Source organism: Lepidochelys olivacea (assembly GCF_965140295.1).
Source record: "Lepidochelys olivacea isolate rLepOli2 genome assembly, chromosome: 14".
NCBI classification, from domain to species: Eukaryota; Metazoa; Chordata; order Testudines; family Cheloniidae; genus Lepidochelys; species Lepidochelys olivacea.
In genome coordinates, this window is record NC_140424.1 from 36,040,992 (window position 1) to 36,052,616 (window position 11,625).

At 53.1% G+C, this 11,625-nt stretch overlaps 1 protein-coding gene across 2 annotated transcripts; it reads left to right on the forward strand.

Annotated features, from left to right (window-relative positions):
* The first annotated feature begins 509 nt into the window (after positions 1–509).
* Positions 510–11,322, forward strand: LOC311530570 (E3 ubiquitin-protein ligase TRIM7-like). 2 transcript variants are annotated; one of them, XM_084647364.1, is made up of 7 exons: positions 510–1,087; positions 4,244–4,330; positions 5,314–5,547; positions 7,065–7,090; positions 7,667–7,779; positions 8,914–8,946; positions 9,423–11,322. In XM_084647364.1, exons 1-7 carry the CDS (start codon positions 659–661, stop codon positions 9,947–9,949), a joined length of 1,449 nt encoding a protein of 482 aa, XP_084503490.1. In that variant the 5' UTR covers positions 510–658; the 3' UTR covers positions 9,950–11,322. The 2 variants fall into 2 exon arrangements, with proteins under 2 accessions (XP_084503490.1, XP_084503489.1); XM_084647363.1 differs by having other exon boundaries at positions 533–1,087; positions 7,664–7,779.
* The last annotated feature ends 303 nt before the right edge of the window (positions 11,323–11,625 follow it).

An 11,625-nucleotide genomic window follows, 5' to 3' on the forward strand; every position in this document is an offset into this window, starting at 1 on the left:
GCTGGGAAACGGGGGAAGCCCCATGCCCCAACCCCATTTCTCCAGGAGGAGCACCGGGGGTGGGGGGCGCAGAGGGGACTGCAGATGGAAGGGGTGGGGAGGGGCCCCCATTTGCTCTAGTCAAGGGCCTCAGAAAACCCCTAGTCCACCTCTGACCCCAGGCGTCCTGATTCCCAGCCCCCTGCTGCTCTAACCACACTCCCCTTGTAGAGCTAGGGACAGAACCCGGGAGTCCTGACTCCCAGCCCCCTTGTTCTAACCACTAGACCCCACTCCCGTCCCAGGGCCCTGGACAGAACCCGGGAGTCCTGACTCCAGCCCCCTTGTTCTAACCACTAGACCCCACTCCCGTCCCAGAGCCCTGGACAGAACCCGGGAGTCCTGACTCCAGCCCCCTTGTTCTAACCACTAGACCCCACTCCCGTCCCAGAGCAGGGACAGAACCCGGGAGTCCTGCCTGTAGCTAGCCACGAGAGAGCGCTGCGCTGTCTATTGCTGCGGGACCCAGGCGAGCCTTCCCCTCTCCTCCCTCTTCCTCGGCTGCCTGCCCGGCGATTGGCATCTCCTCCGGGCTCGCCTGCGCTCGCTGCGGTGCAGAGCCACCCCGGGCCCCGCGGGAGAGGCGGCGGCTCCGGCGGCGGCGGCGGCCCCTGCAGCCATGGAGGGCGCGGCCGGGCCGGCCCGCAGCCTGCAGGACGAGCTGACCTGCCCCGTGTGCCTGGAGTACCTGCGGGACCCGGTCATGGTCTCGGACTGCGGGCACAACTTCTGCCGCGCCTGCGTCACCAAGTGCTGGGAGGACTCGGAGCGCAGCCTGGGCTGCCCCCAGTGCCGGGAGCCGGCCCCCCACCGCCTCTTCCGGCCCAACCGGCCCCTGGCCAACATCGTGGAGATCGTCCAGCGCCTCGGGGCCCAGGCGGCCGCCGGGCCGGGGGCGGCCGGGGCCGGGGTGTGCGAGCGGCACGGGGAGGCCCTGAAGCTCTTCTGCCAGGAGGACCGGAAGCCCGTCTGTCTGGTTTGCCACCTCTCCTGGGACCACCGAGCCCACCGGGTGGTGCCCATAGAAGAGGCTGCCCGGGGCTGTAAGGTAGGAAAAGCCGCCCGGGGCCGGAACTAGGGGGGCGTCCGCACCCCCCTGGCTTGAAGCGGTTTCCAGCCTATACAGCCCGGGTTCTCATCCGTTTTCTTTCCGAGGCCCCCTCCAACATGCTCTAACAACTCCACGGCCCGCCGGAGAGTCCCCACAACCGCTCTTCTGCATATAACGGCCAGGCCCGGCCTTAGGGGGTAGCAAGCCGGGCAGCTGATGGAGGCCCCACACCAGAGGGGGCCGGCAAAGCTGTGGTGCTCAGGCTTCAGCATCAGCCCCCGGGGTGGCCGGGCTCATGGACCTGTGCTTCAGCTCTGTGGGGGGCGGGCTTCGTCTTTCTTTCCAGTGAGTCTAATGCCAGCCTTGCTTCGTGGACCCCCTGAGACCTGCTTGCGCCCCCCCACCCCGCCAGGGGTCCCGGACCCCTGGTTGAGAACTGCTGGTGTAGGGGGTTTCCAGTTTGGTTCAGTGGCTCTCAGCACTCCCCTGTGCTATACACGTTGTGCCAGGAGCTGGTGTGTTGCTAGGGTTTCCAACCTGGAGTCTCCAGGAATTAAAGATGAATCTTCAATTCAAGATTCTGGCATGCAATTAAACCTCCAGGGATACATCCCACCAAAATTGGCAACCCTATAGGGGCAAAATCGTGAGGTATGGCTTTGCCTGGGAGAAGTGTCTCTTGGGTGGCTTGTACAGGCCTGGGTGTGTTTTATCTTCTGCAAGGTAATCCTGTATTAAGAAGGACTCTAAATCGGGTGTTAAGGAAGCACGTCAGTCCTGCGTCTGGCTGAAGGAAACAGGCCGCTCTGATTATTTTCCTTCCTTCCTCTGATCAGCTTTCTTTGGATAGCCTGATCTTGGAGTCATTGTGGATAGTTCTCTGAAAACATCCACTCAATGTGCGGCAGCAGTCAAAAAAGCTACCAGAATGTCGGGAATCATTTAGAAAGGGGTAGATAATAAGACAGCAAATATCATATTGCCTTTATATAAATCCATGGTACACCCACACCTTGAATACTGCGTGCAGATGTGGTCGCCACATCCAGCTATATTGGAATTGGAAAAGGTTCGGAAAAGGGCAACAGAAATGATTAGTGACATAAAACAAACACAATCAAATTTATTGCAGGCCTTTGTAACTGAGACAGGCTCCTACTGCAGGGTGAGGCCTAAATGCTAGCCCCAAAGTCTGGATCGGAAGCAGATTTTTATGAGAATTTGAGGGGATCTCTGGAGCTGGGGATTTAAGGTGGGGGGGGGGGCGAAGGTTAGAGAAAAGGTTTAGAAAACCTGACCTGAGAGGAGAGGTTAAAAATCTGCACATGTTGCCTTGGGAAAAGAAGAGTGGGAGGAAAACCCTAATAAGTTTTCAGTTCTGTTAAGGGCTATTATAAAGGGGACAGTGATCATTTCTTCTCCATGTCCACAGAAGGCAGGACAAGAAGCAATGGGCCTAATCTGCAGCAAAGGAGATTTCAGTTAGATATTAGGAAAAACTTTTTAACTGTCAGGGTAGTTAAACTCTAGAATAGGCTTCCCAAAGGAAGTTTTGAAATCCCCACCATTGGAGGGAATGGCCAACACCTGTCAGGGATTGTCTAGGTTTACTTGGTCCTGCCTTAGCGTGGGGAGGGATAAGATGAATTCTTGAGGTCCCTGCCAGCCCTACATTGCTATGATTCTATGTCTAGGGGTTTGAGGGGAGGGGGGCAATGTTTGGTTCCAGTTGTGGGAGGAGCAGAGCTGGACGTAGGGGTGTTCCGAGCTGGGGGGATCGGTTTGGGTGTCGTGTTGGAATGACTGAGGGTATGTCAGGAGGGGTGGGAGATTTGGAGGCAGGGGCTGAGAGCTAATTTTGGGGCAGTGTTTTTGCTGCCATGTCTGGGGATGTTCAGAGCTGGGGTTTTAAGGGATGCGTGGATTTGGACTCGGTTTTTGAAGTAGGTTGGAGGGGCTAGGACTTGGTTGCAGTGGGTTGTTTTGGGCAGGATGGATTTTTTTGGTATGTCAATACATGACGGAATTTCTGTCTGAGAGGTAAAACGAAGAGGGCTCCTCTATTTCCAATTGTGCCTGGGGTTTTTTGTCCCTCTTCCTTCCCCCCCCCTCCCCCGGTTGAAGATCCATTTGTCCTGTTGTCTCCTCTTCTCACATCTGCATGGTTGAGCATGAAGTGTAGCTAAGAAACAAAGTCCCAGAGAGGCCTACGTCTTGCCCTCAGACATGTGAGTGAGCAGTCCCAATGGCTCCTAGGGAAGCTGTATGTGTTTTTGGCAGAATTTGTGCCTGGATTTGTTGGGCTACGTAAAGAATAACAAGGTCGGTATTTTAACAACATTCTATAAATCCGTGAGATGCCCTCACCTGGGATACTGTATTCATTTCTGGTCAAGCAGTAACAGAAGGGGTTTACAGATGGGCATAGAGCATGATCTGGACTCCAGAGAGACTTGTGAATGGGCAGGATTTGTCAGCGCTGGGGCTGCTCAGTTTAGAGAGAAGATAAACAAGAGGGACAGACCCCCCGGGACTCCCACGCCTATCAAATCGCCCCCTGTCCCCTGACTGCCCCAACCCCTATCCACACCCCCACCCCTAACTGCCCCCTGGGACCCCACCCCTATCCAACCCCCTCTGCTCCCTGTCCCCTGACTGTCCCGACCCCTATCCACACCCCCGTCCCCTGACAGTCCCCCCGGGACTCCCACGCCTATCCAACACTCCCTGTCCCCTGACTGCCCCCCGGGACTCCCTGCCTCTTAGCCAACCCCCCCTCCCCGCCCCCTTACCGTGCTGCTCAGAGCAGTAGGAGCTCGCAGCCCCGCCACCCATGCTGCCCGGGGGAGGGAGGATGGTGGGGGAGGGGCTATGGGCTAGCCTCACCGGCAGGGAGCTCATAGGCCAGGCAGGATGGTCCCGCGTGCCAGAGTTTGGCCACCTCTGCTCTATGAGCTAGAATAAGGTTTGCCTGGGGGCAGACTAGCCCATAATTCCCTACTGCAGGGTTTATCGCACCTTCTTGTGAAGAAGCTGGTGTTGGAGGCTGGAGATGGGCTCCTGGTCTAACCCAGACTGGCAATTCCTGTGTTCCTAAATCTGGGAACTTTGTGGCGAAACCATCCCAACAAAGATCCTTCTTGCTTCTTCCAGGAGGCGCCACAAGAGCATCTGGCCGGTCTGAGAAAAGACAGAGAAGAAGCCAAAGCCAATGAGGAGAAGAGAAGTGAGGAGCTGCTGGTATGTGCCCAGAGCCACCCTCCACCCCAGGTTCGCCTGGGATCAGAGTGCCCTGAGTGAGACGGCAAACGCAGGGCCTGTTTCTCTGTAGCCCCTGGGGGTGATGGGGAGAGAGAACATGGGCTGGCTGGCTGGCTGGCGAGTTTGGTTCAGTGCAGGTGGACAAGGTTTTGAGAAAAATCCCTGCTGTTGCTGTTAGCAAAGGTGCAGATGCCCTTGCATATGCTGCTGCTGTTGTCTGCTCTAAGAACTGCCTGTCTGCAGAGCTCAGCAGCCATATTGTTCTCTGGGCTGCTGGAAACCATCACAGAGGAGGCACGCACGCTCTGCTACCCCTTTGATACGGACTTCACTTTAGTTCCTTCTCTGTGCCCCTTTTCCCCTCCCCTTCCTCTTCCCTCACCGGGATGAGGAATTGGTCATCTGGCCAGACTCCAGGTCACCTCCCTCTCCACGGCTGGGCTTCTGTGGAAAGGTGAGGGCTTCTGGTCTCTCCTGAACTCTGCCCACTCACAATCTCCAAACGAAATTCCATTTGCAGTGCATGGAGCATATCTTCATAATAGGATCATCCCTCTCCCTTGTCGCCTATTGTGGTCAGCGGTAAAATGTTTATCAAGGATGACTTCTACCTTGTAATCACTAGGCTTCAGAGTTAACATGATTTTGATAAATGGTGACAGTTCATGTCTCTGAGAGATATTGTTTCAGGCTGTTTGCAGACTCAAGTAACCCTTACTGCATCATTCACACTTTCAGTTATTTTTTTGCCACTGTCAGGGAAGAAAAAGTAGAAACTGAACCTCAGATTTTGGGGCACAAGATGCAGAGACTAGGGAAAAGTGACAGGTTAATGAGCTACTGCTAAAGGGCTTGATCCTGCCCTGAGGATCCTGCTCTGTTCTTTCTCTTTAAAGAAGTCTCCCCATCTGCTGAGAGACTACTTATGGTCTGTTACCGAGCCACCCTCTCTGTAATTGCAGAAACAGACAGAAGCTGAGAGACAGAAGATCCTCTCTGAGTGTAAGGAGCTGCGTGGGTTCCTGGAGGAGAAGGAGCAGTTCCTGCTGTCCCGGCTGGAAGCGCTCGACGGAGACATTGCCCAAAGAAGGGATGAGAGTGTCTCTAAACTCTCAGAAGAAATTTCCCACATTGACAAACTGATCACTGAGAAGGGAGGAGAGACGGGGCAGCAGCCGGTGAGCCAGTCCGCGCAGGTGAGAGATATCGAAGGGTTACTATCATTATCTTCCATCTTGCCGATTAGAGGAAGGCAGAAAATGAGGCATGGAACAAAGCAAGCTGATTGCAGTGCTGGGACTAAAATCCAGGAGTTCTGACTCCCAGATACCCCACCTATAGACCTGGCTCCTCTCCCAGAGTTCGGAGTAGAACCCAGGAGTCCTGATCCACTGCAAACTCCTTCACTCGACAGGGATGTGTCTGTCATATGTATTCTGATCCATTCCCTGTCGGAGTCCAGGATTCAGAGTTCACAACATAATTGACACATACATTATCTAGATGCTACCTGGAGCCAGTCAACCCACTCCCCCTTTAAATTTATATTTTTTTTTAATCATCTCATTTTCACAGTAAGGAACACTTTTTTTAAAAAAATGCATTTGTTTTGGTCCATTTTGTTCCATGGCCGGATTTTGAACTTAAAGGCTTCAAAAGCTGTTTGTTACAAAAAAGGAAACAATTGAGATTTCTTGCATTAAAAACATCCATGAAATCTCAAAGTTGGGAAAAGAGAACTTTAAAAAAAAAAAAAAAATCATGGGGTAAATTTCAGCCAGCGTTCATGTTAATAGCTCAGTGGGACAAATTGTGCTCTCAAGTGGGACTGGTTGGTATAAATCTACTGAGTCAGTCTAGCTTGACACTGGTATGAATCAGATCTGAATGCGGCCCCTGTTCACATTGGTCTGGTCTGCACTAAAAAATAGATGGACCTAGCTACATTGCTCAGGGCTGTGAAAAATTTCGCACCGTGTGATGTAATTAGGTCAACCCAATCCCCACTAGAGATGCAGCTGGGTGGATGGAAGAATTCGTCCATCAACTTAGCTACCATCTCGCAGGGAGGTGGATTACCTGCAGCGACAGGAGGACACCTTCCATTGATGTAGGACGTGTCTACGCTACGGTGCTTCAGCCACAGTACCAGAGCTAGGCTGCTCTAGTGTAGACGTGCCCATTGAACACCTTCCTCCCAGTCATCTGGAATCCCGCTGCAAACACAAGTGAGTTTAGCTTCGAAGCTAGAAGGGCACTGCTAGGCTTGCCCTACAGATAGGGAAGCTGAGGCAGAAAAGGACTGACTTTCCAAGCAAGCCAGTGGCAGGACAAAGAGTTGGAGCCAGGAATGCTGCACTGTAATGCCCCCCACCCCCCCAAGCTCATCCTTCCGCACCACTTGAGCTCCCTGTTTAGCAGGATAGGGAGATTTGGGGGGATGGGGCTCTCGTTCCCAAGGCAGAAAATCTTTTCTTCTTGTAAAGTGCATGGGGAGATGCTTTCCCCTGTGGCCACCTCCCAGCTGACCCTTCTTGAGGCTGCTGAGAGCAAACATCCCAGCTGGAAGGAGCTGGAAGTTGCAACTGCTCTCTGAACGGGAGCCTGTGTGTCAGACTCCAGTGGGGTCTCCCCTGCAGGTCCAAGAGGCCTCCCCAGTCTGGGACACATTTCACTGACTTCCTGACTTCCTCTTCTTTCTCCTCCTCTTTAGGGTGGTGGCGGCAGCAGCAGGATCGGGTAAGTCCTGGGCTCCATCTCCCTCCCCTTCACGCTCAGCTCGGCTTGGAAACGGCACTGAATGCCACGGAGTGCGACGCCCGTGATCATGTGTGCTGCTAGCAGCTGCCATAGCAAGGAGGGGAGGGGCTAGCTGCTATGTGACAGCCAATGGGATTACTCCTTTAGCTTCTGTGGTAGGGGCTTTGTCTTTTGGTGTTAGAGAGCCCAGGTTCTATCCCCGCTGGAGACCTGTGCTGTCTATGGTCCTAGTGTTTTATGTGAGATACACCCACTCTGGATCTCTGTCTCCTTTCTTTCCACATAACCCTGGGATTGGTGCCCCTTGTTCCTGGAGTAGCCCAGGGTGAGAGAACTGGGCTAGTGGGAATTCAGAGAGCTCTCGAACGGGTCTCCATTCCTGCCCTCTGAAGTCCTGTTCCAGGCCATTCGGAGCATGGGGTTGTAGTCACATGACTCTCAACAACCTGGTTTGTCTTGCAAAGCTCAGATCCAAACTGGCCTGAGAGCTCCCAGGTTTCCTGGGGCCAGGCCTCAGGCCTGTTTCTAACCCTTCGTCCTCCTTCTCTCCAGCAGCGAGAACTGGACGTTTCAGAAGCCGGAGCCTGCCTTTGCGGAGCTGGAAAAAAGACTCAGGAGTTTCTCTCAGAAAAGCGCCGTCCTGAAGGAAGTCCTGCTAGAGTTCAAAGGTGAATGGAAGCATCTGTGTCTTCTCTGCTCATAGCTGCCGTAATATTGGGGAGGGCTGTTACGTCAGTAGCTTACCTGGTCTCTCAGTCCCTAACTTATATCAGTCGGCCTTACCTGTGCCTGTGGTCTCTGTCTTGCCACCCTGTAATTTTAAAATCCGCTGCTAGACTAAAGCAGCAGCAACCCCGTGGTTAAGGTTGCAGCATGTGGTCCTCAAAATCACTTCACATCTCCTCCAGTGACCCCCTACCGCCACATATATGCTCTGTCCACATGTGCTGCTCCTTCTCTGAGGGCTTGTTTTATAGCAAGAGTTGGAAGAATTGGGTGTGTAGCATGTCTCTCACTCCTTGCTGTGAAAGGCACTGTTCTGAGTTGGGTTGTGAGGACCTGGTGACAGTGTGTCTTGCAAGGGATAGGATACTTTCCCCTTCACTGGGCATTTCCTAGCTCTGAGTGGTGTCTATAATGAAGCCTTAGACCAGAGGTTATCAACCCATGGCCGGCTTGTGGCCCAATAGGCACACAGTTGTGGCCCATGGGACATCCTCAGGGCCCTACAGGTAGTATATATATTGTGTGGATGCAGCCCACATAACACACAGGGCTTGTCTTAAATCGGTGCCACTGCGATTGATGCAGCAGCATCGATTTAGTGGATCTGGTGGAGATGCAGTAAGTCGAGGGCTGAGAGCTCTCCTGTCAACTTCAGTACTCAACCTCTCCAAGAGACAGAAGCTACGTTGATGGGAGAGCGTCTCCTGTCAACATAACACAGTGCTGTAAGTTGACTTAAGTTACATAACTTGCCTAACTTAGATCGACTTACCTGCTAGTGTAGACCAGGCCATAGGGAGCTGCATATACAGCCCACAATGGTAAACAGGTTGAGAACCACTGCCTTCGACACGGGATATTAAGCGGTCGTTGAAAGTCTTCCAACAGTGGCCTTTGTGCTAAAATGGAAACTCCTTCGTCTTCCAGTGTAATGGAAAAACTTGTTTCCCGTTCCCTACCCTGGTTCACTGGCAGAAAGAAAGCTTTCGTGGATATTGTTTCACTTTTTCAACCTGGTCTAGATGCTCATCCCCATGAAAGCCAGGGCTCAGTTCTCTCTCCTTTCATTCCCCTAGAAAATCTGCGCTTTGAGCTGGAGAACGACACAGGTAAGCCTCCGCTTCCCTCCACTGACTTCTTCCAGTGCCCCAGGAACAATGCTGGAAACTGACATTAGCCCTGCTGCTGTGGCAGTACAGTGCGGGCGTAGGCCTGGCGAGATGGCTGAAGGGAATTCAGCCAAAATCTCCCCTCAGCGTGGTGTTTCCCTTTTGGATAAGGAAACAAAATGCTGACGGCTGCGAAGCAGGGTGAGACAAACACCTGTTGCATTTCCTCAGCAGACCCCCTGAATTTCTTCCTGAATCTCCTGTTTTCTTAAAGGCAAACACAGTTTGGAAACTGTAAGAGCATGCAGCGTCTCTTGGCCCAGAGACCTCCCCTTTCCCCTGCAGCTTCCTTCATCTCTCAGGCTGTTGCCCGGCCACAGATAGTACCACAGCTTAAAAGAGGGAAGATCTGGTGGTGTAAGGGGCTGTCCCCAGGGATGAGCTCTGCTGTTAAATCCCTGTCTCCCTCTCTCTAGCCGATATAACTCTAGACCTGGACACCGCAAACCCCTACCTGGTGCTGTCTGAGGATAAGCGCAGCGTGAGGCTGAGGAGCGCCCCGCAGGACGTGCCGGCCAGCCCCAAGAGATTCGATTACTCCTTCTCTGTCCTGGGGGCTGAGGGCTTCACCTCGGGGAGGCACTACTGGGAGGTGGAAGTTGGGGACGGGGACAGCTGGGCCGTGGGGGCTGCCAGGGAGTCGGTGAGGAGGAAGGAGAAGATCGACTTCTCGCCCGAGGAGGGGATCTGGGCGGTGGGGCTGAATTGGAAGGGCAAGAACTGGGACCAATACCAGGCTTTCACCTCCCCTGAGACTCCCCTGTCCCTCTGCGAGAGGCCCAGGAAGATCGGGGTCTACCTGGACTACGAAGGGGGGTGGGTGGCATTCTACAACGCTGATAACATGGCCCCCATCTTCACCTTCACGGCCGCCTTCTCAGAGAAAATCTTCCCTTTCTTCTGGCTCTTCTACGTGGGCTCCTCCCTCACACTTTGCAACTGACACGCCTGGCCTGGTTTGCTCCTTAAGGGGACCTGCAAAGGGTGGGGGTCCTGGCCCCTCTGTTCTTTGTTGTTGTTGGGGTGTTTTTTTTGTTTTTTTGCTGCTTTCTGAGGCGTAAAGAGAGCCTGAAAGTTTGAAATGATCTTTTTCCTCCAAACTTTTCTCTTCTCATTACACTAGAAATTCAGAGCTTGTCTACCCTGGAAAATGCCATGGCCTGCTGGGAATCTCTGCTTAGATGCTGAGGAGCACAAGTTATATTGCCTTTCAATGTGACTTGCGCTCCTAGGTGGTTTTTTAACAACCACCCCTCCTTCCCCCCACACACACTGGAGACCTGGCAGCCATACCAAAGAACCTGCTTGAGATGAAGTGAATTAGGTTATTCAGGCAGGTTGTTTTTTTTTTAACACCCCACTAACTCAGTTGCCCTACACACACTTGGGAGAAAAGCTCTCTTTGTTAATGATTCACCACTCCCACCTGCTCGTTTGAGCTCCTGATCCACATCTCTGAAATCTCCAGTGAATCCGCCAGAGAAGACTAGACTTGATTCTCCTGATGTCTCAGTGGTAAATCAAGCTGTGTGGGGGAAGAAGGCATAAACAGCTGGGCCTTTTTTTTTGCACTTTGCAGGTCACCTTTTGCAAATGTAGCTGCTGCAATTCCCTCTCCCCTTCCTTCCCAGCCTTAGCAATAGGATGCTTTCTCTCATAACACAATGTTACCCCTTCTCCTGGCCACTAGCACGTAACAAGCGTAAAGCCTGCTTCCCCTTCTGTTGCTTTCCCTATGTTGTCAAATACCTTGTGAGTGTTATAGGGTTGCCCTTGATGTTGGTGTTTTGGGGCCTTATTGAGGCTGCTGGAAGCCCAGGGCCTCAGTTTTGCTCAGGCTTGTTGGGCATGAGCTGTAGGTGACCTAAGGGCTGGGGGTGGTGGTGGTCTGTGATAACCTGCTGATCCACTGATAAATGGAGCCAACTTGTCTAGAGGCCATATTCTGGAGTTACATGTGAGATAAGCAAGGGCAATCGAACCCAGGGGGTTCCCCCTGAGGTTGGATGATGTTTTTGAGTTACACTAGTACAACTGCAAGTTACAGCAGTCTGGAGCGACTCCAGTGTCAATTGAGAGCAGACTCCAGGAGTTAGTCCAGATTTGATTCCAGCCCTAAATCCCATTGCTTTCAGGAGTTGCCCTGGTTGAACACAGATGCAACAGGGTAAAGTTAACCAGAGGGGTTTTCCATCTGCTTGTATCTAAGTCCAGCCCAGCATTCACTCTAGCCTCTGTAACCCCATCAGTGCTGTGCCTCTCTGAACTGTCGCTCTGTTTCGTAGGAAAATAAAATTCACTGTGCAAATAGAAAAAGCTCCTGTGGGGTTAAGTATTTCACTGCTGCCTGCCTGGCATACAGCCTTATGCAGGCAACAGAGCTGCCCCAAACAGGAGCCTCCCTCTTCCGCTGCAGCTGGTGAGGACAGCAGGGGTGGGCTGAGTGTGATGGCTAATCCACAGGCACTAATGGATATTCGCAGCACTTGGGCTGAGCACTGCTATGTCCCCTTGGAGGGACTGCAGCTCTGCCCCGCTGTAACCCGGGCTGAGCTGCTTTCATGACAGGCTTAAGGGCACGGGGGGGGGGGGGGCTAGAACCCAGCTTTCCCCGTCTGG

Coding starts and splice junctions, on each gene's coding strand:
- LOC311530570 (XM_084647363.1), top strand. CDS start 659: ATGGAGGGCGCGGCCGGGCCGGCCCGCAGCCTGCAGGACGAGCTGACC. Junction 1,088..4,243: donor AGGCTGCCCGGGGCTGTAAG/GTAGGAAAAGCC, acceptor TGCTTCTTCCAG/GAGGCGCCACAAGAGCATCT. Junction 5,548..7,064: donor CGGTGAGCCAGTCCGCGCAG/GTGAGAGATATC, acceptor CCTCCTCTTTAG/GGTGGTGGCGGCAGCAGCAG.